Source organism: Elephas maximus, chromosome 3 (genome assembly GCF_024166365.1).
Source record: "Elephas maximus indicus isolate mEleMax1 chromosome 3, mEleMax1 primary haplotype, whole genome shotgun sequence".
Lineage (NCBI taxonomy): Eukaryota > Metazoa > Chordata > Mammalia > Proboscidea > Elephantidae > Elephas > Elephas maximus.
The window spans coordinates 38028915-38047401 of record NC_064821.1 but is presented as its reverse complement, the minus strand read 5'-3'; the positions used below and the strand labels follow the sequence as shown (position 1 = coordinate 38047401).

At 57.5% G+C, this 18487-nt stretch overlaps 2 protein-coding genes across 9 annotated transcripts in view; both read right to left on the bottom strand.

The window, feature by feature from the left end:
- Positions 1-971: 971 nt before the first annotated feature.
- Positions 972-9027, bottom strand: ARRDC2 (arrestin domain containing 2). Of its 4 annotated transcripts, none has more exons than XM_049877402.1 (8): positions 8529-9024; positions 5114-5180; positions 4727-4874; positions 3757-3859; positions 3406-3662; positions 2870-3032; positions 2492-2649; positions 972-2147 (listed from the first exon to the last, which is right to left on the bottom strand). In XM_049877402.1, exons 1-8 carry the CDS (start codon positions 8785-8787, stop codon positions 2094-2096), a joined length of 1209 nt encoding a protein of 402 aa, XP_049733359.1. In that variant the 5' UTR covers positions 8788-9024; the 3' UTR covers positions 972-2093. The 4 variants fall into 4 exon arrangements, with proteins under 4 accessions (XP_049733359.1, XP_049733357.1, XP_049733361.1 ...); XM_049877400.1 differs by lacking the exon at positions 8529-9024 and adding an exon at positions 5268-8519; XM_049877404.1 differs by lacking the exon at positions 3757-3859 and having other exon boundaries at positions 4727-4896; positions 8529-9027.
- A 3570-nt stretch (positions 9028-12597) lies between these two features.
- Positions 12598-18487, bottom strand: part of KCNN1 (potassium calcium-activated channel subfamily N member 1) — a 45908-nt gene continuing 40018 nt past the window's right edge. For 4 of the 5 annotated variants that reach the window (XM_049877398.1, XM_049877397.1, XM_049877396.1 and 1 more), the window contains 3 exons: positions 18125-18252; positions 14913-14982; positions 12598-13122 (listed from right to left, as the gene is read on the bottom strand). In XM_049877398.1, the coding sequence (XP_049733355.1) occupies positions 12868-13122; positions 14913-14982; positions 18125-18252 (453 nt within the window). In that variant the 3' untranslated portion in view covers positions 12598-12867. The remainder of the gene's footprint in view (positions 13123-14912; positions 14983-18124; positions 18253-18487) is intronic. The other variant, XR_007516495.1, reaches the window with a different exon arrangement.

Genomic DNA, 18487 nt, shown 5'->3' with positions numbered 1-18487 from the left:
TTTTGCCATCCCGCTAGGCTTACAGGGAGACACAGAGATAGAGAGAGAGGAGTTGTAACACGAGGAGAGAGGCGGCAGAGGCAGCAGAACCAGGAAGAGAGGGAGAGCTGTAACACCAGAAATGGCAAGCAGCAGCAGCCACGGAAATGGTGGGAGCAGGACCAGGACATGGCAGGAGACTGGCATGAGACTGCATGGTGGGTTTCCTGGCCCACAGAGCGAGAAAGCTGAGAGCCTTCAGGCAGGAGGCTTGCTGGTGGAGTAGGGTGCCTTGCAGGTACTTGGTGAAGGTAGGTTTGGCAATCCATGGAGCTAGAACTGTAGCCTCTGGGCCGTGGCCTTGTGGAGGAACGAGGTGCCTCTGCACACTTAGCAGCAGAGCTAAAAGAGCTTTCCTGCACTTGCCGAGTAGGGTAGAAGTCAGGCTGAGGGACTGAGGGCCAGGGAACAGCTGAGAAGAGGCTGGCCTGATCAAAGAACTGTATCATTAGCATTCTTCAACCTGTTACTTCCCTAGTAAACCTTTTAACTGTGAGGATGGTCTCTGAGTTCTGTGTAACCATTGCCAGGAATTACGGAACCCAGCAGAGGAGTAGAGTGCCATGGGAGGGACAAGCTAGTATCAAAATTGGTAAAGATGGCGGAGAGAGGAGGCATGTCTGACCTCTGCCTCACAGGAATCAGCCTTGGGCTTGATTCTCCTTCCCCTTTGTAAAGTTAGAGAAAGTCAGACAACACCCTTGCCATGCCATTTTTACACCCAGCTTAGTCTCCCTGTTCGCCCTGAACCAGTGACCGCCCAGCTCTGAGCCTCAGCTTCCCCTACTGAACAACAGGCGCCTCAACACTCCTTAGCCTAGAATTCAGTCCTTGAGCTAATAGCCCAGGTGGGACTGTACTGACAGTCAAGGCCAGACCAGCTCCCTTGGAAGTTTTAGGGAAAATAAACCAACAGGTCCCATCTAGCTCCTTCTCCACACTTTTATTTAAAAAAAAAAAAAAAAAATGTACAAAAGAATACAGTTTTAAAAGGTTTATGAAAAATGCTGAGCCCCAGGCAAAGGCCCTGCCCCAGCCAGGACTGGGACTCTGCAGTTGGGGCCTTGATCCAGCTGCCCCTTCATGCTTTGTGCTATCAGGACAAAAGGGTCCTCTGGCTGGCCTCCGTCCCCAGGGTGTATGGCCTGAGCACTCCCATGGGGCCCTGCACCAGAGTTAATGCTCTGTAGTCCCCTTCTTGAAATTCTTCAGACTCTTTGAGCAGGGGATCCCTGCAGTTTCATTTTGCAAGTTATGTCATCAGTCTTGTCTGTCCCCCCTGAGTCTTGGTTTCCTGCTCAGGTGGCCCTCGTACCTGGAGGAACTCCTGGGTAGTTGCAGCCCAGAACGGGAAATTTTGGCCTTCAAAACCTAAAGCCACTAGCCCTGTCACTCACAGTCCCCACATCGCCCCAACAACCTGCTCCCCTGAACACCTCACTCCTGGGCCTTCTCTCCCACTGGACCTCACTGAGTGGCCTCGACTGAGGCACTTGCCTCTGAGTCCCCAGTTCTCTCCCCTAAAATGAAGGGGCTGGGCTCTAAACTTCGCTCAGCTCTGACTTTCTCTGACCTCTCCCTTTCACTTGCCTGCCTGTTGAGCTCCTATTCATACACCAAAGCTTCAGCTAAAACACCCTTTCTTCCAGGAAGCCTTCCCTGTTCTCCCTCTGGACTTCCCCAGCCCTGGGGTCCTTCTGGTCCCATAAGACTGGAAGTATCTGTGTCTGATTCCTGGGTCCACCCTCAGGAAACCCTCAGACTAGAGGCTTCATAGGATCCCCAGCACTGACCACAGACTAGGCATAGACATATTAAACCATCATTCGGATCCTGCACTTGGCATTTAGATGCCTCACGAGGACAGCCAGTCCACATATGTTAGATTTCAGCCCAGCTCTGCGTGATTTCAGAACAGACTGTGGCCAATCTGAGACTCCATTTCCCCAACTTCAAAGCAGTCAGGTTGGCTCATCCTTGCTCCAGCCGCTCCCCATGTCTGCAGTGGCCGGGAACAGTATGCAGCTTCATCTCTCAAGGTGTCCACTTGCTGCTCAGCAGGTCATACAACGGGGTCTGATGGCCTCCGTGGGTGGGTGAGGGTCCTCCTGAGAGAAAAATTCCCATCAGGTCTTGGAGGAAACTGGAGGCTCAGAAGCACCCCCTCCCTGCCCCACACATCTCCTCCCAAATCTGACCTTCTCGGACTCATCCCTCTCATTTGTCTGTTGGTTCATCTCCCATTCATCTGCTAAAATGCCCTTTCCCCAAACCCCACACTCACCCAGGGAAGAGGCGACCTAGGGGTGACACCTAAAGCAGACTAAGGTACCAACGGAGTCTGGGTGCTGAGGTATGTATAGAAGTTCTTCATTAACATTTAAAACCTGTCTCCTACATCTCCCATCTGAAAACCCAGAGGCATAGGGGGTTCCCGGAGCCCCAAGCTCACCTCAGAGTACAGGGGCGGTGGGCGGTAGCGGAACTCCTGGATGTAGGCAAAGAAGGGGCCCTCGAGGCCTAGGTCAAGTTCTGGCAGTAGCGGGAAGAGGTTCTGCTCTGCAGTAACCACCTCCTCATCTGCCACCACCTCTGAGTACTCAGGAGGAGCTAGAAACGAGAGCAGGGTGGGTGAGGCTGGCAGAAGTGGAAGGGAGCCTGGGGTGAGTGCCGACTTGGGCTGTGTGCCCTCAGGGAGGTGACTGGGACTCGGGGTGGGGGGTGGTACTCATGACTGTCATCATGATCAATGGGAGGACTAAGACTGTGGGGGTCGACTTGGCATCTACCCCTCTGTCCCCCGTCCCCTGCAGCAGGACTTGGTGCTTACCCTCAGGCCGCTCCGGCAGGGTGCCTAGCCCCCAGTCCAACAGGAAGCTGGCACGGCTGCTCACACTGGACGAGCGGCTGCCGAAAGGGTGCAAGGGCACGGTGCCAATGACCAGCGGGAGCTCCAGGAGCAGCTTGGATGTACCTGGGATGTCCACGCAGACCTGGGAGAGAGCCATGATGGAGGGCATCCAGGCAGCCTCTGCCACGCCTGCTCCCCTCCCCTCCTTCTACACAAGAGGTACTTCCTGACCCCTCATCCTTGTGCCCAGGGAGACCAAGGCCCCAAGGTCCACCTTCAAAAAACTCCATTCTGGGAACAGACACAGACCTAGGGAGCAAGCTGCAATGGAGGAGCCCAGGTAGCCTCCCCCATGCACGTTCTTCTCCTTTTTTTCTACAGAAGATACTTCTTGACCTCCCCCCCCCCCCCACGCTCAGGGAGACTGAGGCTTGGGTTCACCCTTGGGAACCCCAGTCCAGGGACAAAGAGGATGCAGCGCCCCCCTGCTGCTACGACCAGCAAAATGCACTAACCTTGAGGGCATAGTCAACATGTAACACGCGGCAGTGCAGGATGGAAGGGCCCACAGGCGGGATCCGCAATGCCCGGCCCTGCCACAGCGTTCGCCGCCTGGGGCCCACAGGCTCCCCCACCAGGCTGGCCACCACGGCCCGCTTCTGCTTGCGGGCTCCTCGCGCCATGAAAGTCTGTGTCTGGACGACGGCTGCCCGTGGCAGCACGGGGCGTGTGGTGCCGTTGTCAATCTCAGCAAAGACAGGGATCACCTCGCCTACAGCAAAGAGGGGGGTGCCTCAGTTTCCACAACCACAGCCCCAACCCTGGCCCTCCTATTGATCCTGCCTGCCCACCTGCTACCCAGCTACCTGGTGTGTAGCCCTTTCGGTCGATTTTAACCGAGAGGGAGACGAGGCCTTGGTTACAATACCAGGCCCGGGCAACCTTCTCCCGTGTACCGGCCTGGGGTGCCTGCCAGGGTGGAGGAGAGAGACACGAATGGGTCACTGTGCAAACTCCATGGAGCCCCCAAACCTCTGCCACCAAAGAAGGACTTTGGGGGAGGGGAGCACAGTTTCTTTTCAACAATTTTGGGACTATCTGTAAAACGGAACCATGGATGTTGTGGTCAAGTCAAGTCAACTCTGACTCACGGTGACTCCATGTGTGGCAGAACAGAACTACGGTACTCCACAGTGCTTTCTTGGCTGTGATCTGAATGGAAGTAATTTGCCAGGCCTTTCTTCCACAGTGCTGCTGGGTGGGTTTGAACTACCAAACTTTAGGTTAGCAGTTAAGCGCAAACTGCACCACCCAGAAACCTTTACTCAAGGATACAGTCCACCGTATAGATTGAAAATGAAATAAATAAGCCAAATACTTAGTGCGTAATTAGTGCTTAGTAAGCTGTTACTGGAGCCCCAGAGCGGCGCAAACACTTATGCTTCCTAAAGGTCACAGTCACTGAAAACCCTATGGAGCAGTTCTGCACACATGGGGTTGCCGTGAGTCAGAATCGACTCGATGGCAACTAACAACAACAAGCCCTTGTAGTTGCCAGCTCTGGCCTATGCATTATTTTGCAGACAGGGCACCTGAGGCTCAGAGAGGATAAGACACTTGCCCAGAGCTACACAGCAAATTGGCACGGAGGTAGGATTTGCACCTGGTGCCACTGGACTCCAAGTGCTTTCTGACACCTGCCTTCCTCCCTCCTAAAGCCAAGCTGTCACCCCGATTTGTGCAGGGGGTAAGTGGGTGAGAAGCCAGCTGGAGTCCCCCAGCGGCCAGGTCGCTGCCTACAACATCCCCATTACAGCTTCTGGGATACCTACATACCAGCAAGGCGGGAGTGTTGATATCCACAGGCTCGATGACAGTGAACACCTTCCTTGCCCGCCGCGCGGGGGCCCAGGGCCGGTGTAAGGTGGCTTTGATGCTGTAGCGGACGCTGCCGTGCCTGCCCTCGAAGGACGTCACTAGGGTCCTGGGAGCAGAATGGAGAGGGCCTCAGGAGCAAGATACAGAGACACTTAGTGGGGTCCAGAGACTGGGGCACTAGAAAGACACTCAGGGGTGCCCCAGGGAGACAGTCTTGGAGCTCAGAAGTCCCCTTAAACAAACAAGCAAACAAAAAACCCCAAAGCCATTGCCTTCCAGTCGATTCCGACTCATAGCGACCCTGGACACCCCCAAACCTGGAAGGGCTGCAGACTTAGGACTTACGGGGGCAGCTGGAAGCTGAACGGGAACTCATGGCGCCCTGGAGGCAGAGTCGTCGTCTCTCCAGTGTCTGCGAGTAGAAGAGTGGAACTCAGGGGATGCGAGGAGGTCCTGCCGTCGGGTGGGCAGTGCTCAGCCCCCACGTCGCTGGTCTTACCTGGCGCGAGGAGCGTGGCGCGGTGGTTCACCACCTCCACGCTCTCGCTGTAGCTCTGCGTGTACGCGGTGCTCGAACCCGCGCTGCGCGACTCGGTCCAGTGGACCTGAGCACGGCCCCGCGCGCGCAACCTCAGGGCGCCCACGCGCGCCGCGCTCGCCAGCTCCAGCAGCACCCGGCCTGCCATGACCTGGCCGCCGCTGAACACCGGCTCTGCGCCGGCGCTTGCCCCGTCCAGCTGCACCACAAACGCCTTCACCTTGTCGAACAACATCGCGCCCGGGACGCGAACCCGCGACGCGCGGACCCAGGCTTCGAACCCAAGGCGCTGCAGCGGCGGCGACGACGACGCAAATTACGGACGCTACAGCTTTAGGGTCGCGAGTCCGCCCGGCGCGCGGAGGAGTCCCGACGAAGCCGGCGAGCGACTGCCCGCGCCGCACTCTGGCTACGCTTTTATAGGGCGAGGGCGGGGGCGGGGCGAGAAGCAGTCCCCGCCCCCTGGAGGCGCGGCAAGCGGCGTGGCTCGGACCAGGCGTGGAGGAAAATAACAAACAACAGCCGGCTCTGGTGCCCGCTCAGGGCCACGCCCCCGCCCAGGGCCACGCCCTCTCCCCGGCCGACCAGGGGGAAACCGAGGCGTGGAGCGGCCGAAGCCAGGCTCTCGGGGACCCCAGCGGTCAAGCTAGGAAACTCAGACCTCCAGGCGAGGCCCAGGCCTGAGGTCGTCCAGATGAGCGAGCACCTTGCCCCTCGGGCTTAATCGTCAAACCGCCGCCACGTGCACTTTCAGCCCATGCTGGGCGGGTCCTGGCCCCCACTCCCGGGCCCGAGAGTCTGGGCCGCGCCGAGCCTCAGTTTCCACCTCTGACAAGTGAGGGTGGGAGGAGAAAATGGGTGGGGTCTCGCTCTCCACGGGGCGCCTCTTGGCCACCCTACTCTCACCTAGGATTCGAACCCCCGCTCAGCTGGGTGACCCCGGCAAGTGACAATCCTTGGGACCTCAGTTTCCACATCTGCAGAACTGGGAGAAAATCATTCGTGACCCCAAAGCCATGATGCCACGGTCATCAACCTGTCCCCAACACGCCGCTACGCCTCGCCGGGCGCCTTTGCCCACCCTGTTCCTACTTCCCGACATGCAGTTCCGGGCTTTCAGCCCTTGGCAAACTCACTCATCCCCTAGGCCGACCCCGCACGCCGCTCCAGACACATCCAGCCTTCCCTCCCTCCCCTTCTCAGAGCCAGGACCAAGGGACGCTACAGGCCTGCTGTGCGACCTAGGAGCGGTGCCCCTCCTCTCTGGACTCAGTTTCCCCAAGGGAGAGTCGGGTGGGGAGTTTTCAAGCAGCCCGGGGTTGCCTCCGCGCCGTTTGCAGGGCGTCGGCGCCCCCTGGTGGCGGTGGATGCACTGCTACTCAAACTCACTCCTACCCTGGCCATCCGGGCTGCGCTTGGCTCAGGCAACACCACAACCTCAAGGCCTCGACGCTACCGTGGAGGTGGAGCACAGCTGAACATGGTCACGCACAGCCCGGGGTGAGGGGCATCAGGGCAGGACCGAAGGGAGGATTGGGGTCTGGCGGTGTTCGGGGAGGCGCAGGGTTCAGACTGGGGGGCTGCCAGGAGGAGAAGGCACTGGGACCTTCTCCCAGAACAGGAAGCCGGAAGCCCAGAAGGAGGCAGGGACGAGTTTATTTGCTACCCCTGGGGAGACGGAGGCGGGGAGCCAGGAGGCTCGGACTGAGGCGGGCCTCCCTCTATCCGTTTCATAGAGGGCCCCAGAGAGGGGCAAGACCTCCCCGGGGTCACACAATAGCTCCGCGGGCTCGGCCCTCCAGTGTTTTAAGGAAGTCGCCCGCGCTTGTCTGGGGCCAGGGGGGCCGTAGGGCCAGCGTGGCCCCAATGTTTCCCTTGAGCCTCCCCAGAAGGGAAGTGCCTCTGCTGTCCCTTCCTGCCCCACCCCGGCTGCCCGCGCCTCGGTTTCCACAGCTGGTTAGGGAAGAGTCCCCTGCCTGGGGCTGTTGGGACAAGGTTTCACGGTTTTGGGCAAAGTGCTGGAAAAAGGGAACTTCGAGGGGTCGGAGCGCGCCCCCCCCCCGCCGCCCCACCCATTTTGCGGATGAACATAGGCAGGTCTAGCTTAGGCTAGAGCGAGCGACTCAGAGAGGCCGAGGTCTCCCTGGCAGCCACACAGCATGAGCTGCAGTCCCTGAGCCACTCCCGATGAGCTGTGTGGCCTGGGGTTGGAGATGAAAGATTGAGGTTCAGAAGGCAGATACGGACAGGCCTAAGAGGCCTAAGACCCTGCCATGCTGGGCATAACTCCCAGACGGATGGTTCTCACCCCAAGCTTCTTCCCCTAGAAGAGCATTGAATCTGCCATGGACTGCCAAAAGAGGGCAAATATCTGTCTTGGAAGAAGTACAACCAGAATGCTCCTTAGAAGTAAGCATGGCGAGACTCTGTCTCCCATACTTTGGACATTTTATCAGGAGGGATCAGTCCCTGGAGAAGGACATCATGCTTGGTAAAGTGAGGGCCATCGAAAAAGAGGAAGACCCTCAACGAGATGGATTGACACAGTGGCTGCAACAATGGGCTCAAGCATAAAAGCGACTGCGAAGATGGCACAGAGCCAGGCAGTGTTTCCTTCTGTTGTACATAGGGTCGCTAGGAGTCAAACCTACTGGAAGGCACCGAACAGCAACAACAGAGGGGTATTCCCACATGCTCCCTGTAACGCCACCAGAAACCTCTCCCCAGGGATGACCCCATAGCTACAAACAGTTCTGGATAAGGTGGAGGGGGGAGAACGCTGGTAGGACCTTCTTTGGGGATTAGGGACTAGGGCTAAAATGGGGCTTCTGGGGTCTGGCGACCCCACCCAAGGGTTCTCCAGACCCTGGATAGGCGGTCCCCGTGCACTGAGAAGGGTATCCCTACCAGATAACCTCTAAATGAAGTCTCCCAGCCCTGGCGGGGGAGTGTGCCGACATAAGGAGGGGGGTCTCAGCCTGGGGAGTCTCGGCTCTGCCCTGGAGGGAGGCTGCCCAGACGACCCTGGGAAGGTGGTCCTGGAAAAGAAGCCCTAGACGAGGGGGGTGTCCAGACTCTGGATAGGATGTCCTCACGTATGGAGAGCAGTCACCGACCGCACAACCTCTAAGTCGAAGGGCTCCTGGCTCTGGAGGACACAGGGCGCCCAGACCCAGAGCAGGGGGTCCTGGCCAAAGTAGTCCTGGCTGGGAAGCCGCTCACCTCGAAGCAGCAGCTGCCGCCGCCGCAGGTAAGTCTCGGCGGCCACGTAGTCGCTGGACACCGCGTTGACGCCCACGCTACGGCCCTCGAGCCAGTGCGCCGCCGCCCCGCCGCGCGCTGCCACCTCGAGCGCTCGCACCCTCAGTGGCGCTGCCGCCTCCAGCAGCACCCGGCCGCACAGCCGCTCGCCGCCACGGTACGAGCCTCCTGGGCCCCGGGCCAGCTCCAGCACGAAGCTGCGCACGCCCCAGGGGTGCATCGCGCCGGCGGGGTGCACAGCAGTGATGGTGAACCCGCTGGGGGCCAGGCCGGGGACGCAGCGGGGACAGTGCGCCCTGCGGGTGGCACTGCCCAGCACACAGCGTGGAGGGGCACGGCCCGGCGCGTCTGCAAATCTTCCGGCTTCGCGCCCCTCCTGGCGGCCCGGGTGCCTCCAGTTTCCTCAGGCCTCGGCACACTAGTACAGGCGCCCAGGGCCCTCCGCTGACTTCCTGGTCCCCGGGTCCGCCCCCGTGACGCGCCCGAGCCGCCCGCCTGCCTTGTTGACTTTGCAACCCCTTAGTGGGGCGTGATCTGTTTGTGCAGGGTCGGCACTGTTGAATCAGAGGCGGACGGCAGCGGATGTGGCAGCTTGGCGTGGGCGGCGGCCACGCGGCTCCATCTTGTGGTCCCACGCATCCCCCACCCATTTGGCCGCTCCAGCCGCCCCCCCTTCAGTGCCACTCACCTCCAGACTGGTCCCCAAACACATCACGCTCAGGTCCTGCCCCTTGGCCTTTCCACTGGCTGTGCTGCTGCTAGGAAGGCCCCTCTTCTGATCTACTCTCCCAGCTCCACCCAAACGCCCCCTCCTGAGCCCCCTAGTCCCCTCAATGGCCACGTTTATTTCTTTATGGCTGTTGTATTTTTTCCGTTGTTCTGTGCTTACCGGGCCTCCCCCGTCAGACTGGGCTGTCCTCAAGGTGGACGCCGAGCCCAACCCCCTACCCCAACCCTAGGTCCAGAAGCCAGCCCAGCGCTGGGTTGAATGGTGCCCTCCAACTCTATAGGACAGCCCCCTTCCTTTTCCAGACCTCAGTTTCCCCAGCCAGTCATTCAGTGGACACATTGAATACCTGCAGTATACCGGGAACAGGATGTAAATGACCACACAGACTTTTCACCAGAACCCGACCAGGTTAGGATAGGGAAACTGAGGCACAGGGAGGTGATGCAGCCTGCCCAGGGCCACCCAGTAGGGAGCCTTGGAGCTAGGCTTCAGTGGGGCTGGTATAAAGCTCTGGATGAGGCTTGTCAACTACTCAACGTCCCCCTTCCCCCTGTTTAAGTGATCAGGAGGGAGAGAGCATCTATTGAGCACCAACTGTGTGCCTGACCCTTTTTAGAGTTTCCTAGTTTAAGGTACTATCATCCCTGACCTTACAGATGAGGAACTGAGGCCCCAAGAGGAACAGCTGCTGCCCAGTGGCCCCTTCACAGTGGCAGAGCCAGTACTTGAACCTGGGTCTGCCCTGCATCAGTCACCGCCCAGACCCTTCTCAAGCTGGTTCTTAGCGCCTGGTGCCACCTGGCAGCTGTATCTCCTTGAGCTGGTGGTCAATAACCTTATCAGGGGCTGCCAGGCCTGAGCTCCCCAGCTGGGCCCAGATTAGCCTCCCCAGAGCTCCACCTGCCCTCCCCCGCCAGGACCCAGCATCAGCTGGGCCTGCCCCCCTATGCTCCTGGCCTGCCTCCCTCCCTCCTCTGCCTGGCCCACCCCGGCGTGGACCTTCCCTCTTTGGCCTTGGCCCCCCCTCAGTCTGCCCCTCCCATGCCCCTGACCTGCCCCCTACCGAGGGCTGCCCCTAGCATGCACACCCCCCCACCTCAGCCTGCCCCTCCCTGCCTTAGTCTGCCCCCCCACCTCCCACCTCAGCCTGGCCCCACCTGCCCCCTTCCACCTGGGCTGTGCCCCCTCCCACCCTTTGGCCTGGCCCCACTCCCACTTTGGTTCCCATCTCGGCCCCCACCTTGGCTTTCCCCTCCACCATGCCTGCACTTACCCCATCCTGCCCCCCACCTCAGCCTGCACCTCCCTGCCCTGCCCCCCACCTCAGCCTGGCCCCCTTAACCCCAGCCTGTTCCCCACATTTACCTTTCCGCCTGCCTGATCCCCACCTCAGCCTGGCCCCAGCACCCCACACCCAAAGTCTGGAGGGACCTTTCTGATTCTGTGTACGCTGGGGCCCTCTGGCCTGCCTGCCCCAGAGGGTGTCCCTAACCCCAGGATCCCTGCCATGTCCCTCTGCTCACAAACCTCTCCATGGGGTGCCCACCAACAAGTATATATTCTTCTCTTTGACCTGTGGTCCCGCAGTTTGAATCTTGGTTCCAACACTCTCCACTGGGTGGCCCTGGGCCTCAGTTTCCCCGTCCTAACCCTGTGCAAAGGGATTCAACTGTGTGGATCATAACAAATTATGGATAATATTGCAAAGAATGGGAATTCCAGAACACTTAATCGTGCTCATAAGGAACCTATACATAGATCAAGAGGCAGTTGTTCCGACAGAACAAGGAGGTATGATTGGTTTAAAGTCAGGAAAGGTGTGCGTCAGGGTTGTATTCTTTCACCATACCTATTCAATCTGTATGCTGAGCAAATAATACAAGAAGCTGGACTACATAAAGAAGCACGGTGCATCAGGATTGGAGGAAGACTCATTAACAACCTGTGTCATGCAGATGACACAACCTTGCTTGCTGAAAGTGAAAAGGACTTGAAGCACTTACTAATGAAAATCAAAGACCACAGACAGCCTTCAGTATGGATTACACCTCAACATAAAGAAAACAAAAATCCTCACAACTGGACCAATGAGCAACATCATGATAAACGAAGAAAAGATTGAAGTTGTCAAGGATTTCATTTTACTTGGATCCACAATCAAGAGCCATGAAAGCAGCAGTCAAGAAATCAAAAGACGCATTGCATTGGGCAAATCTGGTGCAAAGGACCTCTTCAAAGTGTTGAAGAGCAAAGATGTCACCTTGAAGACTAAGGTGCGCCTGACCCAAGCCATGGTATTTTCAGTCGCATCATATGCCTGTGAAAGCTGGACAATGAATAAGGAAGACTGAAGAATTGACGCCTCTGAATTGTAGTGTTGGTGAAGAATATTGAATATACCACGGACTGCCAAAAGAACGAACAAATCTGTCTTGGAAGAAGTACAACCAGAATGCTCCTTAGAAGCAAGGACAGTGAGACTGCGTCTTACATACTTGGGACATGTTGTCAGGAGGGATCAGTCCCTGGAGAAGGACATCATGCTTGGCAGAGTACAGGGTCAGCAGAAAAGAGGAAGACCCTCAAAGAGGTGGATTGACACAGCGGCTGCAACAGTGAGCTCAAGCATAACCACGATTCTAAAGATGGCTCAGGACCGGGCAGTGTTTCTTTCTGTTGTGCATAGGGTCGCTATGAGTCGGAACCGACTCGACGGCACCTAACAACAACAACCCTGTGGCGTAGTGGTTGAGTGCTATGGCTGCTAACCAAAAGGTCGGCAATTCAGATCCACCAGGCGCTCCTTGGAAACTCTATGGGGCAGTTCTACTCTATCCTATAGGGTTGCTATGAGTCGGAATCCACTCAATGGCAACGGGTGGGGTTTTAACCTTGGCAGGTTCTGGTGAAGACTGTGGTCATTTACATCCTGTTTCCTGTGTACAGCAGGCACTCAATATGTGTCCAGAGAATGGCTGAATGCCACCTTCACCCTCCCCACTGGACCCTGAGGCACCAGTGGGGGCTCCATCAATGCCAGGAGGGCAGAGGGAGAGAGGGAGGGGTGTTCCGATTATCGGGTACCTTGTGGGGACTGGGCTGGCATACTGATCCTCGGGGAGCCATCCCCAACTGAGCCTGGCCCTGGGGCCACCAGAGCTGGGATGGTGATGGGGACAGGCTCAGGGGCCTCCCTGGACTACCATACCTGCTCTGGGCCTCTGGGTCAGGATGTCCACCTCCTGGGGGGTGATGGTGCTCCCCCCTACCCCACCACACACAACAGGCAGCAACTCCAGATCTTGCTTTATTCAGAATTGGCAAGGACCCCCCCTCCAACTGCTCCTTGCCCACCGGGGGCCAGGGAACCAGGGAAGCTCCAGGCCTCCCCCTGTCCCAGCAGTGTGGATACGGGTGGGCCTCGGGGGGCAGAGGACCCCAGGCCACACAGCCCAACTGAGCTGTGCCTTCTTGTTCTCCTGGAGGTGCTGCTGGACAGGCCCCCCGGGCGGTGTGGAGGCAGTGGCCACACGATGGCCAATATTTGGGGTCTGGTGGCGGGCAAGGCCATCACCTGCAGTCTGAAGAGGTCGCGGGTGGCCGCCAGCTCGAGGGGCTCCAGGCAGCCGAGGCCGGGGGCCCAGGACCAGGCCGGGGTGGCAGGGGTGGTGGCGGCGGGTGTATGGCTTGGGCGACAAGGTCAGGCAGGGCCTGCAGGGAGGCGGCCAGCGCGTCCAGGCGGCTCTCCAAAGCGGCCAGGCGGGTCTCCAGGTCCTCATGCTGAGCGTGCAGCTCAGCCACCAGGTCATACATGACGCTTTGGGTCTGTAGAAACATGGACGGGGGATGGAGAGTGAGGGAGACAGACACAGAGCTGGGTGGAGAGCCTCGGCTGGATGGGGGCTGTGAGGCTGGGCTAACCCTAACTCTAGGCCTAGCTCTAACCCTAACCCTAGCCCAACCCCTAACCCTAGCCCTTACTGGGAAACGTTAATCCTAACCCTGCAGGTCTCTTGCCAAAGCTCAGGGAATGGCTGAAGAAAGGGCAAGGGGAGAAAGGGGCCTGGAATGCCAGGGTCGGGCCAGAAGGTCTGGGGGAGGCCAAAAAGGGTCTGGGGAGTGGACGTGGCCAGAGTCGCCTGGGGGATGGACTGGTCACATGGAGTACCTCAGTTGAGGGTTTGCCAGATTCTGGATGGGGGGGGTCCCCACACATTGAGAGGGGTCTCCCTACCAGACAACCTCTAAATGGAAAGCCTCCCATCCCTGCAGCAGGGAGCTCCCACATCCTGGGGAGGGGGTCATGGCCCTGTAGGGGACACCCGGGTCCTGGGAAGAGGGTCCCAGATGAGGGGTGGTGGCCAAGAGGCTGGTCCTGGTGGGGTGGTGTCTTCACCCCCAGCCCCTGGGGGAGGTTCTGGGCTGATGTGGCTCCAGGTGGGAACAGTGGGGATAGCAGGAGCTCAGGGACATGGTTGAGTGGGAGGAGGTCAGTGGACCCCCAGCTCAGTTGTGAGCTGCCTCCCCATCCTGCATTTGGCTGGGGTGGAGACGGGCAGTCTGAGTGAGGAGGTGGTAGCCCTGAGGCCCAGACCCAAACACAGACCACCACCACCACCACCACAGTTACTGCTACGGCTGTGGTTGGGAAGTCCCCACCCCCTCAAATGTCCCCCGCTAAAAAAACCAAACCAAACCCAGTGCTGTTGAGTCAATTCCGACTCATAGTGACCCTATAGACAGAGTAGAAGTGCCCCACAGAGTTTCTAAGGAGCATCTGGCGGATTTGAACTGCCAGCCCTTTGGTTAGCAGCCGTAGCATATGCCACCAGGGTTTCCAACCGTCCCCACAACCCAGCAAATACAGGCCTGTTCAGAGGGAGAGGCAGGAGCCCTTGGAGGAGATGGCATTCACTGCCACCAGGTGGCAGAAGAATGACACTCCAGGTCTCCAGCCAACTGGTCCAGCCCTGTAGGCTGAAGGGGTGGGCTGGGCTCAGGTTGGGGGAAACCCCTCAAGGATCACCTTGACAAAGGGGTTCAGGAGGTCCCACCCTCTCCTGACACCCCATGGACCCAGGAAATCACTCTCTCAACACTCCGCTGGGTGGGAGGGAACAGGGGCCAGACCTCACACAGCTCCTTCCCCTGCTGCTCACGGCACCTGCCGCACCTGTGCTTGGCCGTGACCCCCTCCCCTCCTACTTCCCAGCTGAACACAGCTCGGGTGGGCACTTGCTGAGACACCCTGTGGGCCCTGCACAGGCCGCTGGCCCTCAGCCCAGCCTGTGTCATGCAGCACATGCCTGAGGGTCCGGGGGTGTCTTTTGGAGCCCCGGGGCAGCATCCAGCATCAGACTGTTCTTTTAGACCCTCTCTGAGGTTTAACTTTTTGAAAAAGCAACTGTCAATGTTAAAAATAATAATAATTTACACAAGTAGATTTCTGGAGTCTCTGGAGCCTGCAGTCACAGTGAACTCCTGCAGAGAGAGCCTGGGTTCCCAGGTGGCCCATCCCCGCCTGTGTCACCTGCCTGCTCTGTGGGTGCCAGCACTGCCCCTCCCCCATCACCTGCTGGCCCCGAGCCATCTGCTCCACCTGCCTGCCAACTCACCTTGGCCAAGTCGGCGAGTGTGGTGGCCTGGTCATTCAGCTTCCTCTGCTCCATTTTCACACTCCGCAGTCTGATGGGGACACATGGGTGGGTGGGGTCAGGGAGAGCCCACAGAGGGGGAAGTGGGGTCCTTCATGCACCTGCCCAGGGTCAGCTTGTGGAGCATGCAGGGAGCGGTGAGTTGGAGTCAGGGACCAGGCCCCTGTGGCCCTTTCCCTCCACCCTGTAAGGCATATCTCGGAGTGGCAGGGCCTGGGGGCAGCTCGGCCGCCCCTCACAAGATCTTCGGGTCCGACACAGGAACTCGGACCCCGAGCCCCAAGGGGGAGCCCATGCTGGCCCCCGGGGTGGACATGAGCCTGCTTGCCTCCGAGGCCAGGTGGCGCCCCCCGAGCTGCCCAGTGTTCCCCCAATCACCATGCACCCCCAGCTCCCTGCCTGAACCCCTTGAGGACACTTACTTCTGAGCCCTGACAGGACCCGGCAGAGCAGAGAGAAACCACAAGGCAATTTTAATCTCAGAGCAGCCAGCAGTGTGTGCCAGACCCCTACCAACCTCCCACCCATGCCCCCTGAGAGCAAGGCTGGGCCCAGGATGGTGTGAGGACACCACCCTGCTCTGGGGAAGGGCCCGGCCTTTGAGGGTGCCAGTCCATTGGGGACACACTGGTCCTCTGTGCCCTCCCCTCAGCAATTGCCCTTCCCCCTAGTCCTGACCAGAACAACTGCAGCTGCCCTCAGCTTGGTGTCCCTAGAGGGGACAGGTTGGGGGAACTGGAACTTCGTGAGCTCCCACAGGGCAATGGACACCTGGTCCTCAAGGTGGCAGCATTTAGTCCAGAAAACTCCACCTGTGCTGCTTACCGAGGGGGACACAAGCTCAGAGGGTGAAGGCAGTGGAAGGATTTGAACTCGCATCTGCCATTCTTGCCTCAGCCCTGGACAGCTGCCCATGGGAGGAGGTGATGTGTCCTGCCCCTCCTACCATCTCTTCTGTAGCTAAGGTGGCCCAGGGAACCATTTCAAGCAGGACTTGTCCCACATGTCCCAACACTTACCCTTACCTATCCAAGCTTAACCCCTGTGTTACCATGTGTGGCAGTCACCCTGAATGGCCCCTAGGTGTCCACCTCTGCGATGATCCAGCCATTGACCTAGCCCCTGGGGATCCCCAGTCTGGAGAGACATAGTAGTACACGGACACCCCCAGCCCCATGGTTCAGGGCTGGGCAGGAGGAAGGGTTGGGGGCTTGTCTGGAAATCCCAGACCCATGCTGTGGCCCTCAATCTACCCTCTCAACCCCCCAAACACATGCTGCGCCCTTCAATCCACCCTCCTGGGGACCATTTCTTCATTGGCTGTTTATAAAATGTTCCTATCATGGGAACGCCAACTCAAGAACCTACCATGGCTTCCTCGTGCCCACAGCTCAGACCTCCAGTCTCCCTGCTACTATGCCCATTCCCACCTCCCCACCTTTGCCCTGATCATGTTGCAGACTACTTGATATGCCTTCCCATCCCTCAGCTTTCAACCCACATCCTATCTACCCCTCAGGCCCTGGATCAAATGTGCTTAATTTTGTCAGCTGTTCTTATGGGGTTACTCTGTGGGGGCTGGGGCGGGGGCAGCACAGGGACTTAAAGGTGAGTGAGATAGTCTCTGCCCCAGGACAAAGGGATACAGGTAACCCACAGAGCAGGAGCCTCTCCCCAGATTCAGTTCATCTCATCTATTTCTACCTTCCCACCTCCCTCAGAGAACCTTCCAGAAACATCTCTTGGGGTGAGGTCCAGGGCAGGGCATATCTGTGTCCCCCATGACTGGCATACTGGCCAGTACAAGGAATGCTTGTGAAAATGACCAAATGAGCATATCAAGGGGGAAACCAAGGGCCATTCCCATTTTTAGAAAATACTATGTGGCAGGTATAGGTGAGGCACCTAGTTACCCCAATCCTATTGGAACCACACCCTACTCCTAGAGAGGAAACATGTTACTATCTTGGGGTCTGGTGAGGTAGGACAAATACCTGGGCACAAAGAAGTCGGATAAGTGGAGTGCCAGTCTCTCTCCTTGCTTTTTAGGGGACGGTAGAAGCAAAGGCAGGGAGTAAGGGTTTGGGGTGCTATTTTATCAAACAATTGATCTGTGCTGGTGACCATGCAAGGCATTTTCTACATTATCACATTTAAATCTCCCCACAGTCCTATGAAGTAGTTATTATTATCATTAGAAAGAAATCTAATTATAATGCAAATACAATAAAAATAAATGGACTAAACTCTCTATTTAAAAGACAAAGACGGTAAGGGGGTGATAGATCTATTCATTATCTTGACGGTGGTGATAGTTTTACAATGTGTCATACGTGCAGTTTACGGTATGTCAATTATACCTTGATAAAGTTGATTTCTTAAAAAAGACAAAGATGATTAAATGGGATTTAAAAAAATCCAGCTAGCTGAGCATCCTCTCGCCTTAGCCATTCTTCCCTGCGGTCAGGCTGCTTTACACTCTGAGGCCCCAAGACCCAGTGATCTTAGGCCCCTGTCCCAGCTGCCCTCCCCCAACCCAGCCTACCACCTCCATCACTTACATAGGGTCCTCCTTGCATCCCAGCGTCTACCGTAACTGGTGTTGGGGGTGGCCCAGACAGTGGGATTTTAAAAAGCCCCTCAAGTGACCCCAATGAACAGTTAATGAGCTACATAATTCTCAGGACAAAGGGACAACAGGGGAATCAGTAATTTCTCATTACCCCACATGGCTGCATGGATCAGGTCGCAAATTCTAGCTCCCTGACAACCAAAGCAAAAAAGGGAGGACACTTCATAGTCCAAGAGGTAAAAACGATTCTGGTTACTCCAGAGAATAAAATATGCTTCTTGTTGCTATAGGGTTGCTATGAGTTGGGATCGACTTGATGACAAGTAGTTTGGTTCCTTAGATTGGGCGGCTTCTAGGACTTGTTTGGGGCAATTGCTCTAGGCCTCCCTCTGACCAGAAACCTGGCCGGTCTGGCCCCTGGCCCCATCATTTTAACCAGCACAGAAGTTACAGGTCCCAACCAACTGACCACCTAGCCTAGTAGGGGCCATGACGGGCCGCACTGAGTTGCCTGGCCTGGCCTGTGGCCTCCTCCCAGGGTCCAAGGCTGCTTCCATTCCAGGTGGACACAGAAACGTGAGTGGGAAGGGGCAAGACTTACTGATGGATGGCTTGGAGGAACTTACGCTGGTGTTTCCGAACCCGGGCATGATCTGGCTTCTTCATCAGCCTGGTGTGTTTGTAGATGAGCCACGTCTCCCTGAGAACGTTAGCAGCGGCGTTTTTCACCTGGGACCGGAAAAGAAAACTTTTTCAGGATAAGCGTTGTACTGGGCTGGTATTCCCCCCAAATTCATGTCCACACAGAATCTTAAAATGTGACCTTAGCTGGAAACAGGGTTTTTGCAGATGTAATAAGTTGAGACGAGGCCATAGTGGATTAGGGTGGGCCCAAGGTCCCTGAATGACAAAAATGGTTTGTGCTTGACTACTAACCTAAAGGTTGAGTTTTTAAACCCACCCA

What these genes read in the sequence shown, in the direction of transcription:
- ARRDC2 (XM_049877400.1), bottom strand. Translation starts at nt 5,541, where the DNA reads ATGTTGTTCGACAAGGTGAAGGCGTTTGTGGTGCAGCTGGACGGGGCA. An exon ending in TCAACACTCCCGCCTTGCTG is followed by an intron (nt 3,860 to 4,726) that starts GTATGTAGGTAT and finishes CCACCCTGGCAG; the next exon opens with GCACCCCAGGCCGGTACACG. An exon ending in ATGTTGACTATGCCCTCAAG is followed by an intron (nt 3,033 to 3,405) that starts GTTAGTGCATTT and finishes GCTCTCTCCCAG; the next exon opens with GTCTGCGTGGACATCCCAGG.